The sequence below is a fragment of the Rhipicephalus sanguineus genome, chromosome 4, assembly GCF_013339695.2.
Source record: "Rhipicephalus sanguineus isolate Rsan-2018 chromosome 4, BIME_Rsan_1.4, whole genome shotgun sequence".
NCBI lineage: Eukaryota > Metazoa > Arthropoda > Arachnida > Ixodida > Ixodidae > Rhipicephalus > Rhipicephalus sanguineus.
Genome location: NC_051179.1, coordinates 43,225,189 through 43,248,125, shown reverse-complemented (window position 1 = coordinate 43,248,125; position 22,937 = coordinate 43,225,189). Strand labels below are relative to the sequence as shown.

General features: G+C 45.3%; 1 protein-coding gene across 1 annotated transcript in view; it reads right to left on the bottom strand.

The window, feature by feature from the left end:
* Positions 1 to 22,755, bottom strand: part of LOC119389842 (condensin complex subunit 1) — a 58,118-nt gene extending 35,363 nt beyond the window's left edge. The window contains exons 1-17 of the mRNA XM_037657241.2: positions 22,683 to 22,755; positions 22,343 to 22,479; positions 22,162 to 22,237; positions 22,015 to 22,073; positions 21,757 to 21,944; positions 20,301 to 20,446; positions 18,742 to 18,863; positions 17,353 to 17,476; positions 16,194 to 16,341; positions 15,265 to 15,387; positions 13,236 to 13,445; positions 10,892 to 10,970; positions 8,334 to 8,472; positions 7,735 to 7,866; positions 7,530 to 7,612; positions 5,963 to 6,099; positions 2,679 to 2,932 (exon numbers count right to left, since the gene is read on the bottom strand). Coding sequence (XP_037513169.1) covers positions 2,679 to 2,932; positions 5,963 to 6,099; positions 7,530 to 7,612; positions 7,735 to 7,866; positions 8,334 to 8,472; positions 10,892 to 10,970; positions 13,236 to 13,445; positions 15,265 to 15,387; positions 16,194 to 16,341; positions 17,353 to 17,476; positions 18,742 to 18,863; positions 20,301 to 20,446; positions 21,757 to 21,944; positions 22,015 to 22,073; positions 22,162 to 22,237; positions 22,343 to 22,463 — 2,141 coding nt within the window. The 5' untranslated portion in view covers positions 22,464 to 22,479; positions 22,683 to 22,755. The remainder of the gene's footprint in view (positions 1 to 2,678; positions 2,933 to 5,962; positions 6,100 to 7,529; positions 7,613 to 7,734; positions 7,867 to 8,333; positions 8,473 to 10,891; positions 10,971 to 13,235; positions 13,446 to 15,264; positions 15,388 to 16,193; positions 16,342 to 17,352; positions 17,477 to 18,741; positions 18,864 to 20,300; positions 20,447 to 21,756; positions 21,945 to 22,014; positions 22,074 to 22,161; positions 22,238 to 22,342; positions 22,480 to 22,682) is intronic.
* Between the last annotated feature and the right edge of the window lie 182 nt (positions 22,756 to 22,937).

Genomic DNA, 22,937 nt, shown 5'->3' with positions numbered 1-22,937 from the left:
GGATAGCAAAGCCGCCATCATCATTGCTAACTTCTCTGCAAGGCTATTTTTTTTTTGCTATCTCTGACTGATTTGAACTAGCCTTAACCCAACTGCTCTCCATTTAGCTGTTCACGGCGAGTGTAGGAACATCGCCGAAGACGTCAAGATGGCAGAGTTTGAAAGAATTCAGAAATCTCCGTTAGGCTGACAGCTGAGCACACACAGGAAGTATATGTGCACAAGTTTCTGGCAATCATGCCACCACTATGAATTTGTAGTCTAAATAAAACTTTCTGTAGATAACTTCTCAATAGAGTGCACATTCTATAAACTGCTGTTAAAGGGACACTGAAGCACTTAAAAAAAAAAAATGACTTTGGAATGTGTAATCATAGTTTGATCCTTGCTGAATACGAAAACCAATGTAAGTGTTCACAGAAGTGAACGCAAATGGCATTTTTTGGCAAAAAAAGAGCGGCTGCAGCCGCAGGGCTTTTTGAACTGCTGAGCGAAGGCGGTGACGTCAACTTCGGTATGCCGCATCATCGGCGCCATCAGCTCTGTAAAAGCATGGCCTTCGCGATCAGTTCCACCAATGCGCGCAGCGAGAAATAGTCACGGAGGCCACAGCTCCGCCAAAACCACGGTGGTAGAATAAAACAGGTGGCCCATCGAGCGCCGCGAGCGCGTCGCCGTACTGCTCGAGTTGCTCGCGGCCACCGCTAGGTTCGCGACGAGTTTTTGGGCCGAAAGACGCGCATTGCAAGCTCTCGCTGGGCTGTAAAAACCGGTTTTTCTAGCTAACTTTGTGGCTTTAAACGGTTGTTTGTGCTTTTACTAGCTTGTAGTGGCTGTCTGCCAGCTTCGACCGCAAAAGTGAGAGCGCCAGGCTTTATGAAGCTTAAAACTTTTTAATCGGCGCGGGTAGTCCCGATATGACTGTCACAGGGTGCCGAGTGCAAGAGACGCGCGCGTATTTTTTTTTTCTTTTTCAAAAGCGTGCAAAATTCTACCGGCGAGTGTATAGAGTAAAAAAAAAGCATTGGTTTTCACGCTATCGTATGTATGTCGGAGGACAGTAGCTGGCCGTCTTTCCGTGGAATTGCATTTCTCCACAACTGCAGTCGCTTTTCGTCTTTCGGCGCGGAGAGAAGACACAGCTTTTCTTTGCACGTTTTGTAGCCAGATTTGCAATTTCGAGCGAAGCATTTTCGTCCCATGGTGGCCGCCGCATCAGCGGCACAGATCGAGCCACCGTGGTTTCAGCCGTGGTTCCAGCTTACAAAGTGAGCGGAAACACCGATGCGGTCGCGTGCGTTGGTTTGACAGAGCGCAACAAACGCGACGCATCAGAGCGGATCTCAAGCCGTGGGATCATCTAATCACGACCACAGTGATCTGGCCGTGATCATGACTCGAAGGCTGATTGCGACTTTGCGACGCTGGTTGCGTCGCATAGGGACGCTCTTGCTCTTCGGACGCTTGCACCCACGGATGCCTCCGCATTTATCGAAGATGACCAAGCAGAAAGGAAGAGACGCGGCTGCAACGCTGGTTGCGTTGCATGCTTTCATTAGTGGCACGTCCGTTCTAAGCGACGGCAACTCTTCAGTGTTGCTCTAGGCCTCTCCCGGTGTGATAAATACACCGCGGATCTCTTTCTCAAAAGTTAAGGATGTAAATTGCAGTTTAAATGCTCGCGACGCACACTGGCCACATGCTTTCAAATGCGCCGGAGCGGAGATATCGGCCCAGAGTATACCTGCTGCCACCTTGCGGAAGAGCGGCGGCAACTCGAGTACCTCCGTGACACGCGCGGCGCATTGGCGGAGCGGCGCGTTGGGCCACCTGTTATTCTACCACCGTGGCCAAAACTACCGACGATGACGTAGTTCCGGTCATGCCCACACTTTCGGCGCGTTCGCGTGGGCGGAGCAAGACGAACTTTTCTTTCGTGTGTTTTAAAGCTCCTGCTGCCACAACAGCGAAAAGAATTACGCCATCATCGACGATAATGTTGGTCCTTGTTAACAACAAAGTTTTACCGAATTGTAAAACGACTTCAGCATCCCATTAAGTTGCAAAGTTACAAGATTTGCCAAACCCCAAGTCAGTGCATTAGGTAAAGCTCACTACTGACAGTGGTATCAGACTGCTGTGCTGACCATTACGTACAAGTGTAGACGGATGGAACACATGAATTCTGTAATAATAATAATTGGGGTTTTATGTCCCAAAACCACAATATGATTATGAGGGACGCCGTAGTGGAGGTCTCCGGAAATTTCGACCACCAGCATTATCGCCTCCATCAAATATGTGGCTGCCATGGCCGGGATTCGATCCTGCGACCTTCGGGTCGGAAGTCGAGCACCATAACCACTAGACCACTGTGGCGGGTCACATGAAATTCTGAACGACATTGTGGCGATCATGTGAAACTAACAAGCTACGACAAAATTTGAATTGAGAAAAAACAAAGCCCACACAGCTGGAGAACTTGGTTGTTACAGGAGAAAACGAAATAATATGAAAACGAAAGCTGCAAGATGCCATGAGGGTCAACAAATGGCAGTACTTCGTGCAAAAATCTTAATGACACAATGACTACTGTGTGCACTTTTCCCTCTTAGCAGACTTGTAGAAAACTCTAAGACACGACGTCTTGGTTTAAGTGGGTCAGTACTAGTACACACTTGGCATTGGTGGCAGGCTGGTTGAAGTAGACGTCTCGGTATGAGTTGGCGACCGCTTCCCGGATGGACGGCTCTCTGGACCACACCAGGGGAAGCATTTTGCGGATGCCCAAGATGGCCCCCTTGATGCCCAGCCGGTGGGCAGACACAAAGAAGGCGATGGCCTCGTGTATGTCTGACTGGGTGCGCGAGTAGAGCATCTCGCAGAGTGTCGGTATCACTTCTTGGATCTTTTCAGCAAAGCCAGCGCAGTCCTGTGAACAGAGAAAAAGTTTTGAAGTACAAGCTTTGTAGTGAGATATTGTCAGACAGTGCGTAAGCATTACGTATTTAGAATTAAGCTTGAAACCAAATTTTGAGGCTATAAAAAGCCCACTGTAGGCTTCCTCTGCATGCAAGGACACTCTGTAACAAGTGTTGGACACAGGGAATGTTCGAAATATATATTAATTCGCTTCCAAAGTGTGTCTAAATGTTTGTTCTCACAATCGAGACCTATCGCTAGCGTGGCTGACACTGACGTCACTCTGCAGGAAGTGCAACAAAAGCTTTAATGCATGTCATACCACATTAAAGGGACCCTGAAACAGTTTTGACGATTTTGTACGAACACAATGGGCCGGTAGAGCAAGTCCTAAGGATCATTTACAGACCGATTTAAGCTCTCTGCCTAAACTGTAATTTATTACAAGGCTTTAAAGCTGCGAATCACCACCGATTACAGCAGCTCAGCCAAATGCGTTTTCAAACCACCCACTTCCGGTGCGCGTCGTATTGGAAGCGCGACGTCACGCAGGCGGCTGATCTGATTGGATATGTCCAGTCCATGTCACTGAACCTCCTGTGGGCAACGAGCGTTGTCTGCCTGTGTTACAACGTGCTCCGTGTTGACATGAGCTGAGCGACAGTTACATTATCTCGAGGTTTCTTTTCTTGGACACAATGAATTGCTCTAGCCGTGTTGTGTACCACATATCTAGCAATTAGTAACTTGTAAAGCTGTGACATCGTGCAATGTTTGTGAGGCACCTGGCGAGCGGAATCCCTTCAGCTCGTCGCTGCAATGAGCGTCGCGCTCTCACTATCCATTCAACGCCACGATCCACGTGTCTGCGGCTGTAAATTCAGCCCTGAAGACACAACCACATTGGCCGAGTTTACTCTTATCGGTGATCGTTCTCGAATTCTTTTTGTTTGTCCGCATGCTTTCGCAGGTTGTCCTAGTACAAGAGAATAAAATAAGATCGGCTGGTAGTGTGGCGGCACTTGTCGGAGCAGATATCAACAACTCCATGAGCTTTGTCTTTGTTGCCAGACGGCGTGCTGCCGGGCACACTGAGCCTCCGAGATTGCATGCAACCTGTCGGCGCGCAATATCGGAGGCCATGACTGGGTGAAGCTCAAACCGTCGAGTGCGCTAATGAGAGTGCTGCAATCGCCGGCGCTGCCAGCGTGTCTGTGAGTTGAGGGTGCAAGGCAGTGGTGAGGAGGAGGGTACAGATATAATTGTTCGTAGCGGCCTTGGTACACGTTGCGTCGCTTAATTTATGGTGCAAATGATTTGGGGATGCTCTTGCTTAAACGCTGACAAAACTTCAAAAAAGCGTGTCAGGGTCCCCTTGAAGTGAAGACTCACAGCACCACTGCGAAGGAAAGAAACCGTAGCACCGCCCTACGGGCATACATATGACACTGGCCCTCCTGTGTGCCTCCAAGCCGGCAGACCAACGCTGGCTTATCCAGCACGCGGTGGAGAGTGCAGTATCCCAAGGGATCCCCGCCGACCTCCTCTAATCCAGCGCAACAGGTCTTCGGACTGGTTCCCTCTTTTTGGGTACAATAAAGAGCTCACCACCACCATCGCCCTTCGGGCAGTAGAGGACAATGAAGAAGTCTCATCTCCTTGCTTGGGGACAGGTAATATGGGTTGCACTAGATTTATGGAACCATAAAACATAATTTTAGCTTGTTTCTTCACATGGAACAAGCGCTGCAAGGCTTCTTGAACTGCATATTAATGCTTGTAGACTTAAAGGGGTCATGAAGCACCCCTTGGGCTTGTTGAAAAAACATATCCTGCGGAAAGCTGACACGGCTATGAACTTGCTCTGCCAAATATTACAGTCGTGCGCGCCGCATAATGGCCACAAGCGGAGCGCGAAGTTGCCGTTTCCCCAGGCACCCTCTTTTCAAACAGAGGCCAGTTCTCACTCTCGTCGGTGGGCGGGGCGTCTGTCCGTTTACGTCGCGGATCTGTCCCTTTACGTCACAAGAGACATAGCATGCTTATTGGCCGATAGCCGACGTAAATCGAGAGCGGCGTTCGGATCAGATGTGCTTCTTGCCGCGGGGTGCCGCCACTTGCCGGCGCCGCACTCCTCAGTACACGGTAGCCGCACTCGCGCAAGCGAATCACAGCGGGAGAGCGATCGTGTTTCATGACGCGCGCTGACGTAACTTCTTTCCCCCATGCCATCGCTCCCTGTCAAGCTTCCAGTGCGCTTGTCGGCACGAGAAAAGAGAGAAAGCGCTGGGAGCGTGCACCAAACCCCCGTAATTCCGCTGATTCTTGACGGATTCGAGAAACTTCTGCGGCAATCGATTCGGGAGGCAGTACACTCCGATACTGAGATCATTAGATCATTACTTGGAAAAGTGGTTCATGACCCCTTTAAAGGGACCCTGCAACACTTTTTTAGCATGGTCAGAAAACGCAGCCAATCGTAGTGCAGGCTTCCGAGAACACGCGAGCCAAACATTATAGCGCAGCACGCGGCCTGGAATTTACAATTAATTCTTAAAGTCAGCTAGAAATTGTTCCCTCTTCTTTCAACAAATGATGCCATATACCCAAAGGACCGCACCATATACCCAAACTCACGGCCATTGGCTGATTTCAGCATCGTCAGCTGCATAGTTACCGAGGCCGCCATGTGCTTGTGCGTGCACTCGCAATCACACTGAAAGTAAGCCGCGCGTTTAAAGAAAAAAAAAGTGTTCATAGTCAAGACGCGCGCAACATAACTTCTTTCCCCAGTGCCATTCGTCCCTGCTTAGCTTCGAGCGCGCTCATTGGGACGAGATACAGAGAAAGCAATTACAGCTTGCGACAAATCTCCGTAACTTCGTTCGTACTTGATTGGATTCTAAAAACTTTTGCGGCGGTCGATTCGCGAGGCAATAAACTCCTTTAATGAAGCCATTCGATGGTTACTTGGAAAAGTGCTGCAGGGCCCCCTTAATGCTTGCTTTGGAGTCCCTTTCAGTGAGTATCCAGCACTTACCCTGAGATACAAAACAAGCATCTTCTGCTTGTAGAGCTCTACTGCGCCCTCGCCGGACGCAGCGTCATTGGGCGGGGCATCTGGCTTGGGTGCCTCTTTTTCAGGTGCCTCTTCATCAGGCACAGTAACCTTGGTACCTGAAACGGCATGGTGCAGAATGAAGAAGTTGCCATGAAAACGTCGAGCTAACGAACAACATGGCAGCTTTCAGATGCTGCTCACATGGAAACAAGCAACCACTACCATGAAAAACGTACTTAATTTACCAACTTCAGCTTCTCGTCGCAAATTTTCCCAATCATGTTTGTTTCATAAATTTTTTTTTACCATTGCCCCGACCTACGCGATGAAATCATATCTTTTCTATATTTCATCTCACCCAAGCTACTAGTAGATCATTCCCACAAAGTGGGCATAACTTCATTTCAGACAAAATTTTCATCAATCTTTCATTCCCCGCACATCAGCAGACTGGAACCACCTTCCTGGATCGACAGCCGGCATTCAGGACAACGCTTGTTTCCGAAATAACTTAGCTAACATTGTATACTAAGGCTAGCAAAAATGTGTTAATTTGTTTAGGGATGGGCGAATAGTGAATTTGAGGTTCGAAGCGAATCCGAAGCAAATAGTGATTTGGTCGAATAATTTCGAATCGAATAGTTCGAATAGTATTTACCGCATATTATTAAGAAAAATGAGCATTTTTGTGATGACCCTTGCAGAATATTTTTAAGGATTGGAACTAGGTATGAGTGAATGTCACTTTTTTGGTTTGAAATAAAGCGGAAGCAGCCTTGAAGAGTATCAAGATTTGAATAGCAGTAGGGTTATAAGTCGACGTTACAATTTAAAAATTAACATACTTGGCACAAATATGCCCATATAACACGCTTTTAAACCTAAATATATGTACATTTAACCTTGAAGTGTGGCTTCGCGGCAGTGCAGACTTCACCTGGATGGGTCGCTTCACGGCACAGCAACCAGACGCTGCAGTGAAACCACCTTTGCAGAGGGTTATGTGCGATCAAATGTATATATTCGTTCATTTCGAATACTTCGAAATTTCAAATAATCTAAATTCGTATCGAAGCGAATTCGAATACTGTAATATTCATTCGAATATTCGAAACGCTCGAATATTCGCCCATCCCTACATTTGTTCTATACTACCGTCTTCTTATTTTTGCTAGCAAATACTTACCGAATTAGATATAATTGTATAACCGTAGAACATAATACTTGTATTTTGAATTTTATTTCTTTTTCCTGTATTGCATTATGACCATCACCCTCTGTAATGCCTTGGGCCTTGAGGGCATCAATAAATTAATAAAATGAATAAACCATGTTTACTCCACCATTAGCTAATAAACTGTGAAGAAGGACAAAGCACTTGAAGGCATTTTGCATAGAATGGAAATTTGGATGTAGGTGGCCAATGTGAACTAACTAGGAAAGTTTAGTGCAGGTTCCGTGTGCGATATGTTAAATTCCGTAAAATCAGGACAGAATCTTTTTAGCGTACCCCTTGAAAGAGTTAACAATGACACGTCCTACATACCCTGATAAATTTTCTTCAGCACATTCAAGAGGACCTGATCTGTGTTGTCCTTGTCACCTTTCTCCTCATCCTGCTGGTCTTCTCTGAGGAGGGAAAAACAAAGGAATGAGACAAAGAGCTGGTCAGAGATGCAACACAAGCACATCGACAAGCGCTGTGAAGCCAGCAACAAACTCTTCCATTGCAAATGTATACAAGCACTCACAAGCCCTCTTCACTGGCAGTTGGATTGCAGAAGAGGTTCACGTCCGGATACGTGGCTATGGCCTTCCTGAGCACCATGACGGCCTCCGTGCAGCTGCCACTCTTGAGTAGTGCTCTTATCTTATTCAGAATTCTGAAAAAGCGTTTGCAATGTGAAGGAAAAAAAAAGAAACAAGATTCAATGAGCCACCAATTCTGGTGAAAGGTTTATGCCAGTTATAAATCCTTACCTTGTGAGGATTTCATCTAACTGGCAGGGTTTCACATCTTAAAACAACACTTGGGCACTGACAAACATGTAGCGATACACTACGTAGCAAGAGGTGGTGCCGTTATACACCATGACTAGCTGGGCTTATTCGGAAAGTCAGCTGGCTGCTGTCCCGTCAGCGCAAGTTATGCAATAAAGCCATTGTAAGAGGAAAGTGAGACCAGTAAAACATGCAGCAAAACAGATGACAGTGCATTTTATGAAAAACAACTGGCTCTTGGGCATGTTGGTGTTTAGGTTTGCAATACATTGCAGTTCGCTAAACCAAGAAATGCTGCCCATCCTGTAATGAGCGAGACGGGAACCAGTGTATAAACAACTTGGCTTACTCGTCGAGCAGCACGCTTTCTTCGTCGGTCAAGGATATGTCCTTGATCTTGTCTTCGTCCTCCTGGAGCACCTCTTGCAGGCCTGGCAGGATTCCCATCCATGATGCATCTGCCTCGTTTTCCTGTTCTTCGTCTTTTACTGCATGCAGCAAGAATCACTCGGCTGCACATACTGCAATGCCCCAGTTACATGAGCATGCAAACCGTCGTTAAAGGGGTACTGACACAATATTTCGCGGCCGAGATAGCCTGCAGGATCGATTCCGGTGAACATGCGTATACACTCAAACCTCATTATAACAAAGCCACATCTGCCACGAAAATAACTTCGTTATATCCAAAAATTCGTTATAAACGTTTATTTTTAACACTATCTATTACAAGACTATTCTTCATTTACTTCGTTATAACCGATAATTCGTTATATCCATGTTCGTTATATCGAGGTTTCAGTGTATCAACTGCAAAATACCAACAGCGAATATAGCTTGGAAGTTATTTTAAATTAATTTTGAAGTTTGCGTGAGCGATCGACAGCCTTGCACTACTGACACCCTCAAAGGGGACCCATGGGGACCCCCTACTTCCCTCACGTGACCACGCTGCAACAAGTTATGATGACATCATAGCCGCCATGTTTTTTTGAGGCGTTTGCACCAGCAGCCTACTCCTCGGCGGCTGCTCGCGAACAGTGTGGAAGTGCGTCACAGTTCTGTGTGCTGAAGGGATCGAGAGCTGCACCCACTAGGTGGTGATAGCTGCACCCGGAGGCTTGTCGTTTTTGAAACCGAAACTGACAGTGGTCGGTAATGAGGAGCCTGTAATTAATTATCTGACGCGCGCTGCAGCAAACGATGTGCCGTGTTATGACTAACAGGCCCCCAGCAATACACTGCAGCAAAAAAACGCGAGGCTGAAATTTTTGTGTCAGTACCCCTTTAAGTTTTGGTTGAGCACTAGAATAGCTGGTACAAGCTTTGTTATTCTATTTATTGTTTCTGTCACATATTATGCTGCTCTTTTTTTTTTTTTTAATCTCGAGAAGTGCTAGTGACAAAGACTACTGCTACCAAGAAACAAGAGATCAACATTTGTTTCTTCTCAGTGGCAGAAACAGTAGGTGAAGAACTACAAACCAACATTCTGGCGACCTGTGTGCTGGGTCACACAATCTATTTTTGCCAATGCTGCCTGGCCCTCACGCCAACAAATCTTCAAATCACGACGAGATATACGGACAACAGACACCGAGCACTAAGAAAAATGGATTGAATTCTGGGGTTTTACGGGTCAAAGCCCCAATATGTTTACATGGCATGCTGTAGTGATGAAGTCCAGAAAAATTTTGGCAGCCTTGGGTTCTTTATTGCATGCCTAAGTCTAAGTATGTGGACATTCTTCCACTTCGGCCCCCATCGTAATGCGGCTGCCACACCCAAGAATCAAACTAACAACACCACAAGACATTGTCAGTGCCACTGCTGCAACAGCAAGCTATGGGTGCAATATTTATACGCAGGGAGGTGGAGGGGAAATTGAATTTTGGGAACAAAATTGAGAGGTGCTACCATTATGAGTAAATACGACACATTAGGCCAGTAGTGATACTGTGGAATTGCCAAATCATCAGGAATGTCCGAATTAAAGGAATACTGATACGATTTTGGAACATCGCAAAAGGGACATTTTTCGTTTCCTCGGTATGCAGTGTCAATGCTGTCCACACACCAGAGTCGGAGAACACGTATAAAATATTTTAATTTGACTTTGAAGTTTTCGTCGCTGAGCATCTGCAAGCCAGCCCCATTCCAATGGACATTTTCCCGACGAGTCAAGACAGTTCCCCTGAGTTTGTGAGTTCTGCATCCTGCATGCAGCCTAAATCATAGAAATCACTGTCAGGGTCACTGGACGACAATTCATTCATCGTTGCTTATGTGCACCACGAGCAGATGACGGGTTTGCCGCTAGTACGTCGCGAGTTTCTGTATCCCTGTGACGTCACACTGCTTTGAAACGTCACTGAGAAGCCGCCCCCTCGATATCGAAACCAAAAGTGTCTTTTTAAGGTAGCGATAATTAAAATATATACGATGCATTCCCAGGCACCACAATACTCGTTTTAGGTTTCTAGACACCAATATTTTTATTTAGAGCAACAATCCGAAAATTTTTTTAAATTCGTGTCGGTTTAAAGGTTTCTGGGTTGTCAGTCAGCTACAAACGAAATGAATATGCAGCTCTATACTTCAGTGTCACTCGCAACTCAATGTGCAGTTTTAGAACATTAAATTGAGCCAATAGAAATTTATTAGAAATTTATTGAAATGTGCGACAAGGTATCATTATCACCGTCGCTACTGCAGCATCCATCCCCAGTCACCTGGTAGTAATGGTAACACAAATATGCGCAAGCAAAGACCGCTAGTGTGCACCTAAATTCAGATACACAAGCGTCTTCGCATTCCACTCCAATCACAAAATGGCCACACAACATGGTGTGCTCAGTGACAGTATGCTAAAGCAAATGAGATGAAAGCCTTGAGAAAACTGCTCACCGTCCTTGTGCAAAACGCGCAGAGCTTGCAGTTTCTCCTCTTCCTCGGCAAGGTTTTTCCTCAGTTCCTCGGGTGACAACTAAACGCAACGAAGGCAAAGAAGGTAATGTCACATGGCATTTCCAGAGGTGTGACCTAGTTCAACTAGGTACAGTAGTTGTTGCATGTTTGAGCTTATTGATAATATGACCACAACTGTGATGCACCAAGTTGCAAGAAACGCTATGTCGATTGAGTTATTGATCCTGTGTATTTCATTCCGCTAAAGCACACAAAACAACACACAAGTCAGAAAGGAATCATTGCTCGTGCAAATAAATGGGCAACTCGAGTCAAAGAATAGATGCACAGCCACTGTGAAGCATGTGTATTTTAGCCAGTTTTCAGAAGAAAAAAAAAAAGGAAAGAAAAAAGCCCTCTGCAATTGGCACTTTTGTAGGCTAATCCGTCAAATTAGAGAAGCTGCAAAGGTTATATTAGCAGCAGTGCTCGAACTGTGAAATTTTCTAATCCAGTGAAATATCACATGCAGAGTATTTTCATTTCTGGATAAATTAAAGTACAACAATGTTTGCTGCCACCGTCATAGAGTAACCGTCATAGCCGTCATAGAGTAACGAACATGGTATCACAAATGTTTGCGACGACACTGAGGACCGAAGACATTCTACATTGCTGGCAGGTTAAAATATTCCAGTGACGCCAAGCAAATTCCCACGCACAGTTTCTCAATGAAGTAAGTTTTCTTTTTCTAAATCGGGACAAGTGAGCAACTCTCTTTTAACATGAAAAACTGATTAGTGTAATATCAAGGGCACTGTATTTACCACTTCAGTTTGGACACAGAAGTGTATGCTACAATTGAGGACGTTGCGTTCTTCATTTCTGGGCGCGAAAAATTTTGTGCGCATTACAATTGAGGGCACAGTAAAATCGAGCCAGTACTATAGTTTCTCTTGACAATGTCCACTGAAGTAAAGTAGACTCTCAGCAAATGGAAATCTTTTAAACGAAATTTCTGCTTTATTGGAATGACTGCTTCTAATACGATTGGTTCCCTGCTTAAAGGGGCCCTGCAACACCTTTCTTAGTTATATTGGAATAGTCTCATTATTAACGTATGACTCTTCACGAGTCATATGCCGCAAAAATTTTTCGAATCCGTCAAGTCTAAGTGGTGTTACCAAATTATAGAGATCACGTTCCGCAGCTTTCTCCCTCAACTCAACGCAGCGAGCGCGCGGAGAGCTAGGCAGCGAGTCGAGGGAGGGAGCCACGGTGTAAGTTGAGGGAGCGCAGACGAGCGAGGCTCCGCCCAAGAGCGCCGGCGGAAATTTTTTCTTCATTTTTTTCTCTCTGACGTCTGGGCGCAACCACGTGGTCTGTGCCGCCACTTCCGGTCGGCTTGCGTCGTTCTCGTCGAGCGGAGCCGTATCGCGCGTGCTTGAAAACTGCGCGTCGGTTTGGTAATGTTGGGTGTGCACCTCGAACGCCGTAGTGTTTTCATCGCTTTGCCAACCATGGAAGCAAACCTGCGCGCTCGTTTGGAATGAATGACAGCTGAGATCGGTTTCGGCCCATACTCCGATACACCGCCTCGTAAGACGGCACCGGCAGACGACCCCGAAGCGCCGCCATTACCGGACGCCAGCATTGTTATCGGAGACATGCTGCATGGCTGCCTCGGTCAGTCGTGAGAACGTGCCGACGATGCAGTTCCCAGCTGACGAGGCAACACTCGAACGGCTGCCACTCTCAACAGCAACCGGCAATGGTCAAAATCACAGAAATATTCACGTTTTCGGTACTGCGCATGGCGAAGAAAACGGAACCACGCAGCTACGAGCAGACGAGCTGTCGGTGAGACCGGAAGTGCTAATATTAATGTTTGTTCGGTGTTTTTAACGCGATAACAGAATATAAACATACATATTATCTACTTATTGAACTCAAAATTAACAACGAAGGTAATAATGAGGGTGTTATCGTGATTATAACATCAGCCAATGGTGGAGCTGCCGACAATCGCGTCATATTTTGCGGACTAATACATCATTTGTCGAGAGAAGAGGGAGCGATTTTCAGCTGACTTTGAGAATTTATTGTAAATTCCAGGCCGTGCGCATCGCTATAATATTTGGCTCGCGTGTTCTCGGGAGCCTCGACTACCGATCGGCAGCGCTTTTTGAGCATGCTCGAAAAGTGTTGCAGGGCCCCTTTAAGTTCCATACCTCTGTTCATCTCTCAGTAAACGGAACTCCTGTTAAATGGAACACATTTTTCTCGTCCTTTCAGGTTCCGTTCAACGAGAGTCTACTGTAATTAGCGGCTGGCATCACAGTACCTTGGCGAGAAAAGGATTGCTGGCAAGGTAGGATGAGACAAAACCGACGGCGTTCTTCCGGACGACACTCGACTTGTCGCACAGCCTGTTGGCAATGAGCTCGAGCAGCGTCTGTTGCCTGTCCAGTGGGATGCACTTCTTGTTGCACATGTCCTGCCACAGCTGCAACACCTTGCTGCGCACAAAGGCATTCTCGTCCAAGATGTGCTCCTGGAGGAAAACGAGATGACAACAGATGTGAGGATGCAGAGCATGATTATCAACTACAACACCTCGCGGGATTGAAAGACGAAATTTTTAGGTTGAACCCTGATGCAACAAAGATAGGTAAAACAAACTATAATAATGAGTTTTCGGGTTTTTCTATCCCAAAACCACAACATGATTATGAGGAACACTGCAGTAGAGGCCTCTGGAAATTTCTACCACCTGGGGTTCATTAGCGTGCACCTAAATCTAAGCACAAGGGCCTATAGCATTTTGCCTTCATCGAAATGTGGCCAACGCAGCCACGATTCGATCCCGTGATCTTCGGGTTGGCTGTCAAGAACCATAACAACTATACTCGGGGACAACTTTCTGTGGCAATGAAGTGAAAGCTACGGGGGCGGAGCTAACTGCTCTGTGTTACTGCGCCAAAGTAGTCCCCGATGAACTTGTTTCGGTTTCAGTTTCGGCGTACTGATGTACTTGCCGGCGAAGAGCAGACAAGGTAAAACTATCGTACCGCTGCACTCTTGTCTTTCCAGTAACTTTTGCTGGTGACTCAGCCGCGAAACGAAGCCTTTTACGCTTCGGGGACTTCAAGGTACCCTTTAAAACATCCGCCTTGAGCCGTGCGACAGTACGCTCGCTCACGCCGGTAAGCTAGCTAACCGAACGAAACACCGAAGCGACGGAGAGTCCCGGCTGCGTCAGTCTCACTTGGGCGTACACGTTGCCAACCACTTGCTTGGTTTGTTTCGACAGCTTTTAGTACTCAAGCTTCTTGAATATCCTGTGCGGCGAGCCAATTGGCAAGCAACCGGAGGAAGAAGGCACTGGCGATGCGGAGGTCATTTTTTTTTCTGAAGGGTGATGGTGAAGGAAGAGAGCCAATGCGACGCCAGTGGGGAATGCGGCAACTAAAAAAACCCCGGAAAATCTAAAATATAACGCTATTTCACATAATATCACTAATAATTTTCTGGCATAGCTAAAAGTTATAACTGCACATTTTTAAATAATTAGGTTACGCACAAAAACCTTTTTTTTTTTTTTGCGGAACTACTTCCAGCTGCGCAGCGACACTGACGAAACGGAGTGGTTCGGCTCTGTAGCCTTGACTGCATTGCCACAGAAAGTTGTCCCCGAGTATAGACGCCCACGACAGGTGTAAAACAATCGGAAATGATAACGTAAGCTTAAAATATGTTCCTACAACATTAGTTTTAACAAACATGTGCTTGCAACGAAAATCTCTACAGTAAAACCAGGTTTGTTCAGATTTCAGATGACCGGAAAAATGACCGGATACAAGTGCATACTACACAAATGCACCTTTACATTGTTTTGTCATGTAGAACACCAATTATTATGGATACACCTTTACTAAGCACACTGAAAAGGGGAGCACGAAAGTGGTGCGAAAAAAAAAGGGAGACTTGACAGGAAGGACATTTTTTTTCCGAACCACTACTACACTCTCCTTAGCAAAGATATCAAACGAACTAGCACAATAATTTGCAATTCTGAAATACCTTTATTTACTAAATGAGCCCGAAATCCCACAATTCTTTTGCATAAAAGCAGTGTGCAAGCTGCAATTCCCATCTCACGACTTCCTTCAGATGCATCGCCACCTGCATTTTCTTTTCACACATTTTATGGCTTACTGAGCATTTTCTCTTGACAAGAGAAGTGCTTTTGGTATTGCATAAGCATAATTTACAAGTACGAGGAAAATCATTTTTCTCTAGATGTCTCTTAGTTGTACTTCCGGCATCAACAATTTCGAGCTGAATTCAGGCAATCTGCTGGAGATACAAACCTCCAGATGGTCAAGGAGTGCATCTCTCAGTTCCTTCTCCTTGTTATCCAATCCCTCTTTGCTTAGGACATCAAGCACAATCTTGAAGAAAACTGTCAAGACTCCAATCCGCACAGTGTAGTTCTGGAAAAAATAAAAGATGAATCTCAAACTCGGGCTAGTTACCTGCACACAGACAAATCCGGGACTAACTACACAAGCGAGCATTTGTTTGTTGATCTTTGTGTGGTCTTTGAGCTAGTAACATTTCTCCGAAAGAAAAGGTTACGACAAAGTTTTGTTACATGACCTTTCATTTATCGGAACGTACTTGGCAGTTTTCTAAGATGTCACCAAGCGAAAAATGTAATCTTGGTCTCTATGAAAGCCTGTTGAAGGATTAAATACAAACATAAAATCATTAGAAGGTTATTGTCAATGTTAGAAGAACAAATAATGCAGCCACATGCACAATAAAAGAAAGCACACATGCCCAAAAGCTATGGCAAAGGTTTGTGCAGATCACGATACCAAATAACGCAGACTAATGCAGAGCTGCTGCTGCTGCTCCCTTGCCAAATAGGCCCCACTGTTGCCAGCCTAGTCACACTACAGCCACAGGGATGGTGAGTTGTACTCAACTTCCATTATGCCACTTTCGGTCACCCAGCTCACCTCTGGGTATGCACTTCCGGTCTTACTATTCACTTCAAGTTATAGCCTAGCCGAGAAAGTCCGCCGAGGCTAGTTTGGTAATAGTCTAGCAGAATACTACGGCCACTGAGCCATCGCAGAGTGTACAAGTGTAGGTGAAAGAAAAATATGAAAATTATGACAATAAAGAACTCCACTCTGGTTTACAAGCTTGGTTCTGTAGTTATGTTCAACTATTAAAAAGGAAGGAAGGAAAGGAAAGAGGAACAGAAAAAGAAAAAGCAAAAAACAGAGACCTTGACATTCAGCAGGTCAACAAGCAACCCGGCCGACTTGGTGACCAACTCGGGCATCCTGTCTGTGAGCTCAACGAGAAACGTGGCGAGGTTCCGAATGCCGCCACAGTCCTGTGCGTTCTCCAGGGAATCCAGCCGGCACAGTTCCCTGCATGAGACACGGATGTGTGAATGGAAGTGGCCACATGAAGACCCAACGTCATGTGCCTAGCTTCTCGTCTTTAGCTCAGTAAACAGCTATTGTATATCTGCAACACAAATGCCTAGAATTCTATCTCCGTGACATCACATTCGCTATGTTTGTCTGAATGCCAATGTTACATGCACATATTAAACATAATCAAGACAGTAACGACATTACATGTGGTCAATACAGCAAGCTAGCTGGGACTTCCGATTTTTCAAAAATTATTAATTGACTAGCGGTAATTAATGTGCCAAAGAAACACGGAGGCTACAACGAGCGCCATTACAGAGGGCTCCCAATCAACTTGCAAATTACCAAGGCCAAGAGCTTTCCCAAGCACCCTTGCAGAAACCCTGCTATTCTCGAACACAGTACTGCTCATTTTGTGTTTACAGTGCACTCCCTGCCTCTCCAAAAGCAACTTGTGCAAAAACAGCCATCGTATTCCCATTGAGCCATCTACAAAGAGGCTGTGCAAAAACACAAAGGTCTAAGATATCTCACAGCAAGGGGAGCCAATGTCTCATTGCTCTATGACTCTCAGGGTAAACACTGGGAACTAGTATGGCAGGCCCATCTGCCCTCTGACAGATAAAAATAAGAATATCTGGGGTTTAACGTCCCCAAACCACCATATGATTATGGGGGACGCCGTAGTGGAGGGCTCCGGAAATTTCGACCACCTGGGGTTCTTTAACGTGCACCTAAATCTAAGTACACTGGCCTCAAACATTCTTGCCTCCATCGAAAATGCAGCCACCGCGGTCGAGATTCGATCCCGCGACCTTCGGTGACAGATAAAAATATGTTGGACTTTTCACAAGTTCTGAATTGGAAGAAAGCAATGAAAAATAACCGCAGAAGCCCCACAGCCTGAACTTTTGTTTCTGAAAGATGACGAACAACACAAAGCGCAACTTCACGGTCAAAACACACCAGGGGAAAAAAATGTAAGGCAGAAATCTCTCTTACCTGATACAGTCGCCGACAATGCTCTTCATGCCAAACTTCTCCGAAAAGATCAACAGGGCTTCGGCAAGGAAGGATGCCACGTGCTCGTGAGCTTGCAGCACTTGTATTATTTTCATGACACATCCTGCAAGAATGAGATGCCTAGCTCGAGTAAAGTTTCTTCCGAACGTTTTGTAGCAAGCTTGGTCACATACTGTAGCTACTGTTTTCATAAGTGACCTAAGAGTTGTCATGCTATAACTTTGGGGCTTTATGAATTAATGTGAAGAAAGCACAGCCAAATGAAACAATGGCTGATGCTGAAACCAAGAACAAGACCAAGCTTGGAATTTCAAGACACACTTGGTTGCATTAAACGCCACTTTGAACGCTCGGAGAGCTTTGCAAATGCTCTGCACAACACAGTCCCACATCATTCATTTAACAGAGAGCTACGTTACCCGACAGTCATTAGAGGAACCTCCCTTAGATGTTCTTACAAGCATGCCATTTTGTGCATAGTATGCTCAGGGTGGTGAACACAAGAAATGTAATAGCTTACAAATTTACGCTAATGGCTACCTGCTGACCATAAATGGTTGATAACAATGTGCAAACAGGGTCTGATTCTCAGGTGAAATTCGCTTACTATCAACTATGTCATCACTGTGATCACTGCAAGTGGTACAATTTAACGCAAGTTCACTCAGTAACTCAATAGAGAGCACCGATTCCTTCGGTTAATTCCCACACCCCTGCCTGCCTTACACCACAGAGTTTCCTAAAATGACCTAGAGGGAACTCTGGCGCTGCGATCGTTCAGCCACCATGGGAATGATGGGTAGTACACGGATTTGCCTAGTCTTCGTGCTTGTGGGCTTCGAACGCACTTATGGCTTTGTTTATTGCTATGTTTTGGTTTTCTTTCGGATAAAAGAATGGATCGTTGTGAACTTCGTGACCAGATTTGAATCGGTGAGCCTAAAGAAGTTAAAGTGGTGAAGTGAAACTGCTGATTTTTGCTGAACTTCGTTTTGCGACAAAGCGGATGCAGGCGACGCGGAGCCAAACGGAGCCGAAAGAGCGAAGTTTAGACAAATCCGTGTACTACCCCTCATTCCCATGCTGGCTGAAGCGCGATGCATTGCAGCTCCCATAGACACTAGCGGCAGAGTTCCCTCTAGTAAGTATTGTAGGAAACTCTATGCCTTACACGTCATGTTCATGTGACAATATGTAAGAAAGTAGCAGCACGATTGCTGCCCTCTTGCAATGCATTTACAACAGGATTCCTACATCATTATTATCGTTGACCCAACCCCACCCAGTACTCCTGTACAAATTATACTTTTCTCTTAATGCTGCTGTGCATGCCATCATTCACAAAGCAGTACTAGCACATAAACTCACCAATAGCATAGCTGTGCCTCTTGATGTTCAGGCCAATCACTGTGGTGAATGCGTCCTTGATTGTGCTCGACTTAAGGTTGCCAGCATCTTCTATTAGCTTGAAGAAGCAATCAGCCACCAGACTGGAAGAAAAATTTTTTAGACAATGTCAAGACAGAGAACACACTTACCTCACTAGTAAGTGGTGTATCACTACCTTACTGTGGTGTATTAATCAATGGCTATAGAACCTGACTGCCGAACATGCAGTCGTATCAATCAATTTTGACGGAAGAAAAATGAAAAAAAAAAAAAAAGAGACGTGTAAAGTCAGAAGCAATAGTTTGGGAACCGATTGCTGCCACAAATTTTTTTTTTCTTTTCAGCCCGAGTATGATAGTTGAAGTCTAGTGGTCCAACCTAAGTACATATGTCCAACCGATGCAATGCATCTGAGCAAATTCTATGCTGTAGAGCTGCGCTAGAAGAAAATTTTCACTTTTTGCTGGTGCCATGGTCCCCATAATCTTATTAGTGTCTGTACTGCAATTTGGGGCACACTGAATTAGCACTGACTACAGCTCATTTGATCCTCTGCCATACTTCTTCTCTTTGCATGCCCCAATATATTAACATACAGCTGAGAAAATCATAGTGAGTGCAGAAACATGATAATGGCCTGCTTCCACGAGATGACTTTTTGCATCATGATGACCTATCACAGGTCTTGGAAGTTTAAGAGTTCTTAAAACCAAATTGCTTGTGTTTACCTACCAGCTAAACAGGTTTGTTGCCTTTGAAGTAGTCCGCCATTAGTGAATGCATTGAATCTAGTGCTCTTGCAACAAAAGGAACACTTCCCAAATTTTTTTTTTCACGATGCCACGAGGCTAGTCTAGTGAATTTTACTTGATGACATCAATGGATTCAGATGTCATTCTATGTAGGCTTCAGTTTAGGGAACAAAACAAGTCTGCTGAGACTAGGCAAACATGGTTAAAATCTGGTTGGAAAAAAAAAAAGAGAGAATAAGAGCTTTAGTGTATAGTACCAAGTAATTCGAACCTGCCTGGGTTGCAGTGAAAATCGTCCTGTCTACTACGATGGCTGAAACTTGGCTTACGCATCGTAACCATATACTCATAAACGTCTTGATTCAGGAGAATTGGTTCATCTTGATGGTGTTCTTTGAGCAGAGCAAAGAACAAGAACAAGAAATAACACTAACAATGGGATGGGCGCTGTTGTTTATGTTTTCTTCAACACTGTCCTTCGTGCCAATTTAAATACGCTGTCATAAGCCTAACTGTCATTGCCAGCGCTGACGCTTTTCATAAATTTTTTGTTACTCGTAGCCTGTCCCAGAAGCTCTCAGCTCCCTTGCACCTGCAAGACAGTGCAATACCAAGCACTTTCTCTTCAGACCAAATGTTAACTGTACAAACATTTTTACATTTTGCCTGCATCGGAAAGCAGCTGCTACTGGCGAGAATCAAATTTGTAAGCTCACACTCTCGGCAGCAGAACGTCACAACCACTGCGTCACAGTGGCGGACAAGAAACACCAACGTTTGACTCACTTGATATATTCATCTTCGACGGGTTGCGGTGACCACAAGCACTGCAAAGAAAGCTCGTGTATATTCTTAAGGCACTGGACAGCCTTCAGCTTCTGTGACGCCCACTCGAGGAACTTCATGTTGTTTGTGGCAATTTTCTTGCGACCCTGCAATAAGAGAACAGAACAAACCCTCTCAATGATTGTTACAAGTTTTGTAGAAGGATACAAGTTCCCTGCTCTCTGTCGGCCATTGGTGTAGAAGGCGTCTCGTGTTCAGCAAAGCTCGCACTAGAAGTAACCATCGTTCATTGGCAAAAGCTGTCATGAATTTGACTTGGGGTAAGATAATGGAAATGTTTACAACCTCGCAATAACTAGCCTACATACACAGGCCATGTAAGGAAGCATGCGTGCAAGAACAGACTAAGTTAACGCAAGCATGGCAATAATTAAATCTCAAGAAATAAAGTAGGCTCATGTAATGCCCCACCACTCAACTTACAAGTACCACTTTTTTAAATGCTCCAAATTCTGTTGCGAAATCCGGGACCTGAGCTCTAATTTACCCCCCTTAATATCTTCTATAGTACAGTAAACTCAAGAAGGTAGCAGTGAAACCTAAACTTTGCGACAAACATTTTCCTTGACAACACAATTAAATCTCACTGCTTAGATCAAACATCTTCAGCATGCACCCCCAATTAAAAGCCTTATAGAGAGACGTGAAATACTTGGAAAAAGCAGAGCAACTCTCTTAACAGTACAAGCCATGCTTCTCATGCAAAACGTCCAAGTCAATTTACCTGCCGAAGAGAAACCTCTTCCACTGAGGCCATGATGAAGGAACCAAGACTCAAATTTCGTGAAAAACTTAGTGAACCTCACTGAAGGCACACACCCGTGTGCCTATCACGTTCATTTTAGCATATAGGCATGAATAGTGAAGGCAGATTAGAAAACATCCCAGCAGTAGTGTAGTGAAATTTTTTTTTCTGGGGGGTGGGTTCAACCATACCTTATGTATGTTCGTGTGTGCATTGTATGTGTGTGTGCACATATACACATGCAAAATTAAAAATTTCGGGATGGGTTGAACCCCCACCCCACCTGTTAAGCCACTGAACACCAATGCACTTCACTGTCTTCAGGCCAGCTCCTTACGCCTTGGTGAAACAGGCCTTGTTATGCAGGGAGGCTACCTTGCGGTTTTGAAAGTTTTGAAATCGAGGTCTGAAAGTTAACGCACGTTTATATTGACGATAATTTATGTTTACCACGAGTAACTCTTGTAACACACCATTACGAAGTCTACATCACGGCACAAAATCGACTAACGCCGCGCCTGTTTGGAACGCTGTAACAGTGGAAGATTTCTTCCACGCAAACAGCTGTTGCTGGATGATAACGAAACAACACAAAAACTGGTCGGGACGACACAATTTCGTACATAACGATTCCGAGTCGCTTTAATATACCTTTGTCGCACTCGTGGCCACGTCCGGTGATGGCTTGCTGGATTCGGCTTCAACGAGCTCGATGAGGTGACAAAGTACGTAGCAGGACATCTTGAGATGGTTCTGAGCTTGCTTCTTGGTGTCGAAATCTAAGGACGCGTCGGAGTCTTGCAGCAGTATCGTCAAGTCTGACTCCACCTTCGAAACACCTGCAAAACGGACGAGAAGTCGTGGTATGAAAATTCCCGGCATAAGCGAAGCGCCGACGCGAGTACTTACCCAAGAGTGCCAGGTCGAATGCATCTTGTATCACCTTCTCATCGAGAGAGTGAAAGTTTCTGAAAATGGACACGATCAGCGAGGCATCAAGGATAGATAGTTTCGAAAACACTTGAAAACGAGAGCAATGGAATGTTTATGGCTTACGTAATAACGCTGTAAAGCAGATCGAAGGAATCAACGACACATTTGGTATCGAGGAGCCTTTTCTTGGAGAGAAATCCTACGCGCGAAGAAACAACAGTGCAGGGAAGGTGACTCAAGGATCGAGCAGCTGCGCGGATCAAACCGCGTTGAATGGATACCGCAGCTTTACTTATATACATACCTCGAACCTGCGCTCCAATCTCACGAGCTGGAACCACGTCCTTGACATAATACTGCCCGACGCGCTCGGATCTGAGGAGTTGGTCCTTCGTCAAAGGCAGGACGAACTCGAAGTTCGCCATGCTTTTTTAAAGTGATCTGCGGAACCAATCACAAGCGGTCATTTTAAATTTGCGACCATTGCGGGAAAGCGACGCACCGCGCACAACCGTCTCAGCTGATTACACTCTTGTATCGTTATTAAAACACCTCGCGAGAGACGACAACTTCGAGCTTGCTCGGCTTTACAAGGACAAGACAAAACTCGTAATTTCAAGCGCCGTCCCAGTTTCAATACTTACCGCTTCGTTCCAAAATAACCGCGGAGAGAGCCCGTGTTGTGCACCGACGAAATGCCGCCAAATGTCGTAAATCGTTTCAGTCTCGAAGAAACGAATAAAAAAAATTTTCGCCACCGACTCGGTCAAAACGCTGATTAATTAGTTCCAAAATTTAATATACCCCTACCTACTACGTTAGCGAAATATATTTACCCAAAACGAACTCTTTTTTACGTAACGCATTTTTATCCAATCACCGCTTTCGAAAACGTTCGC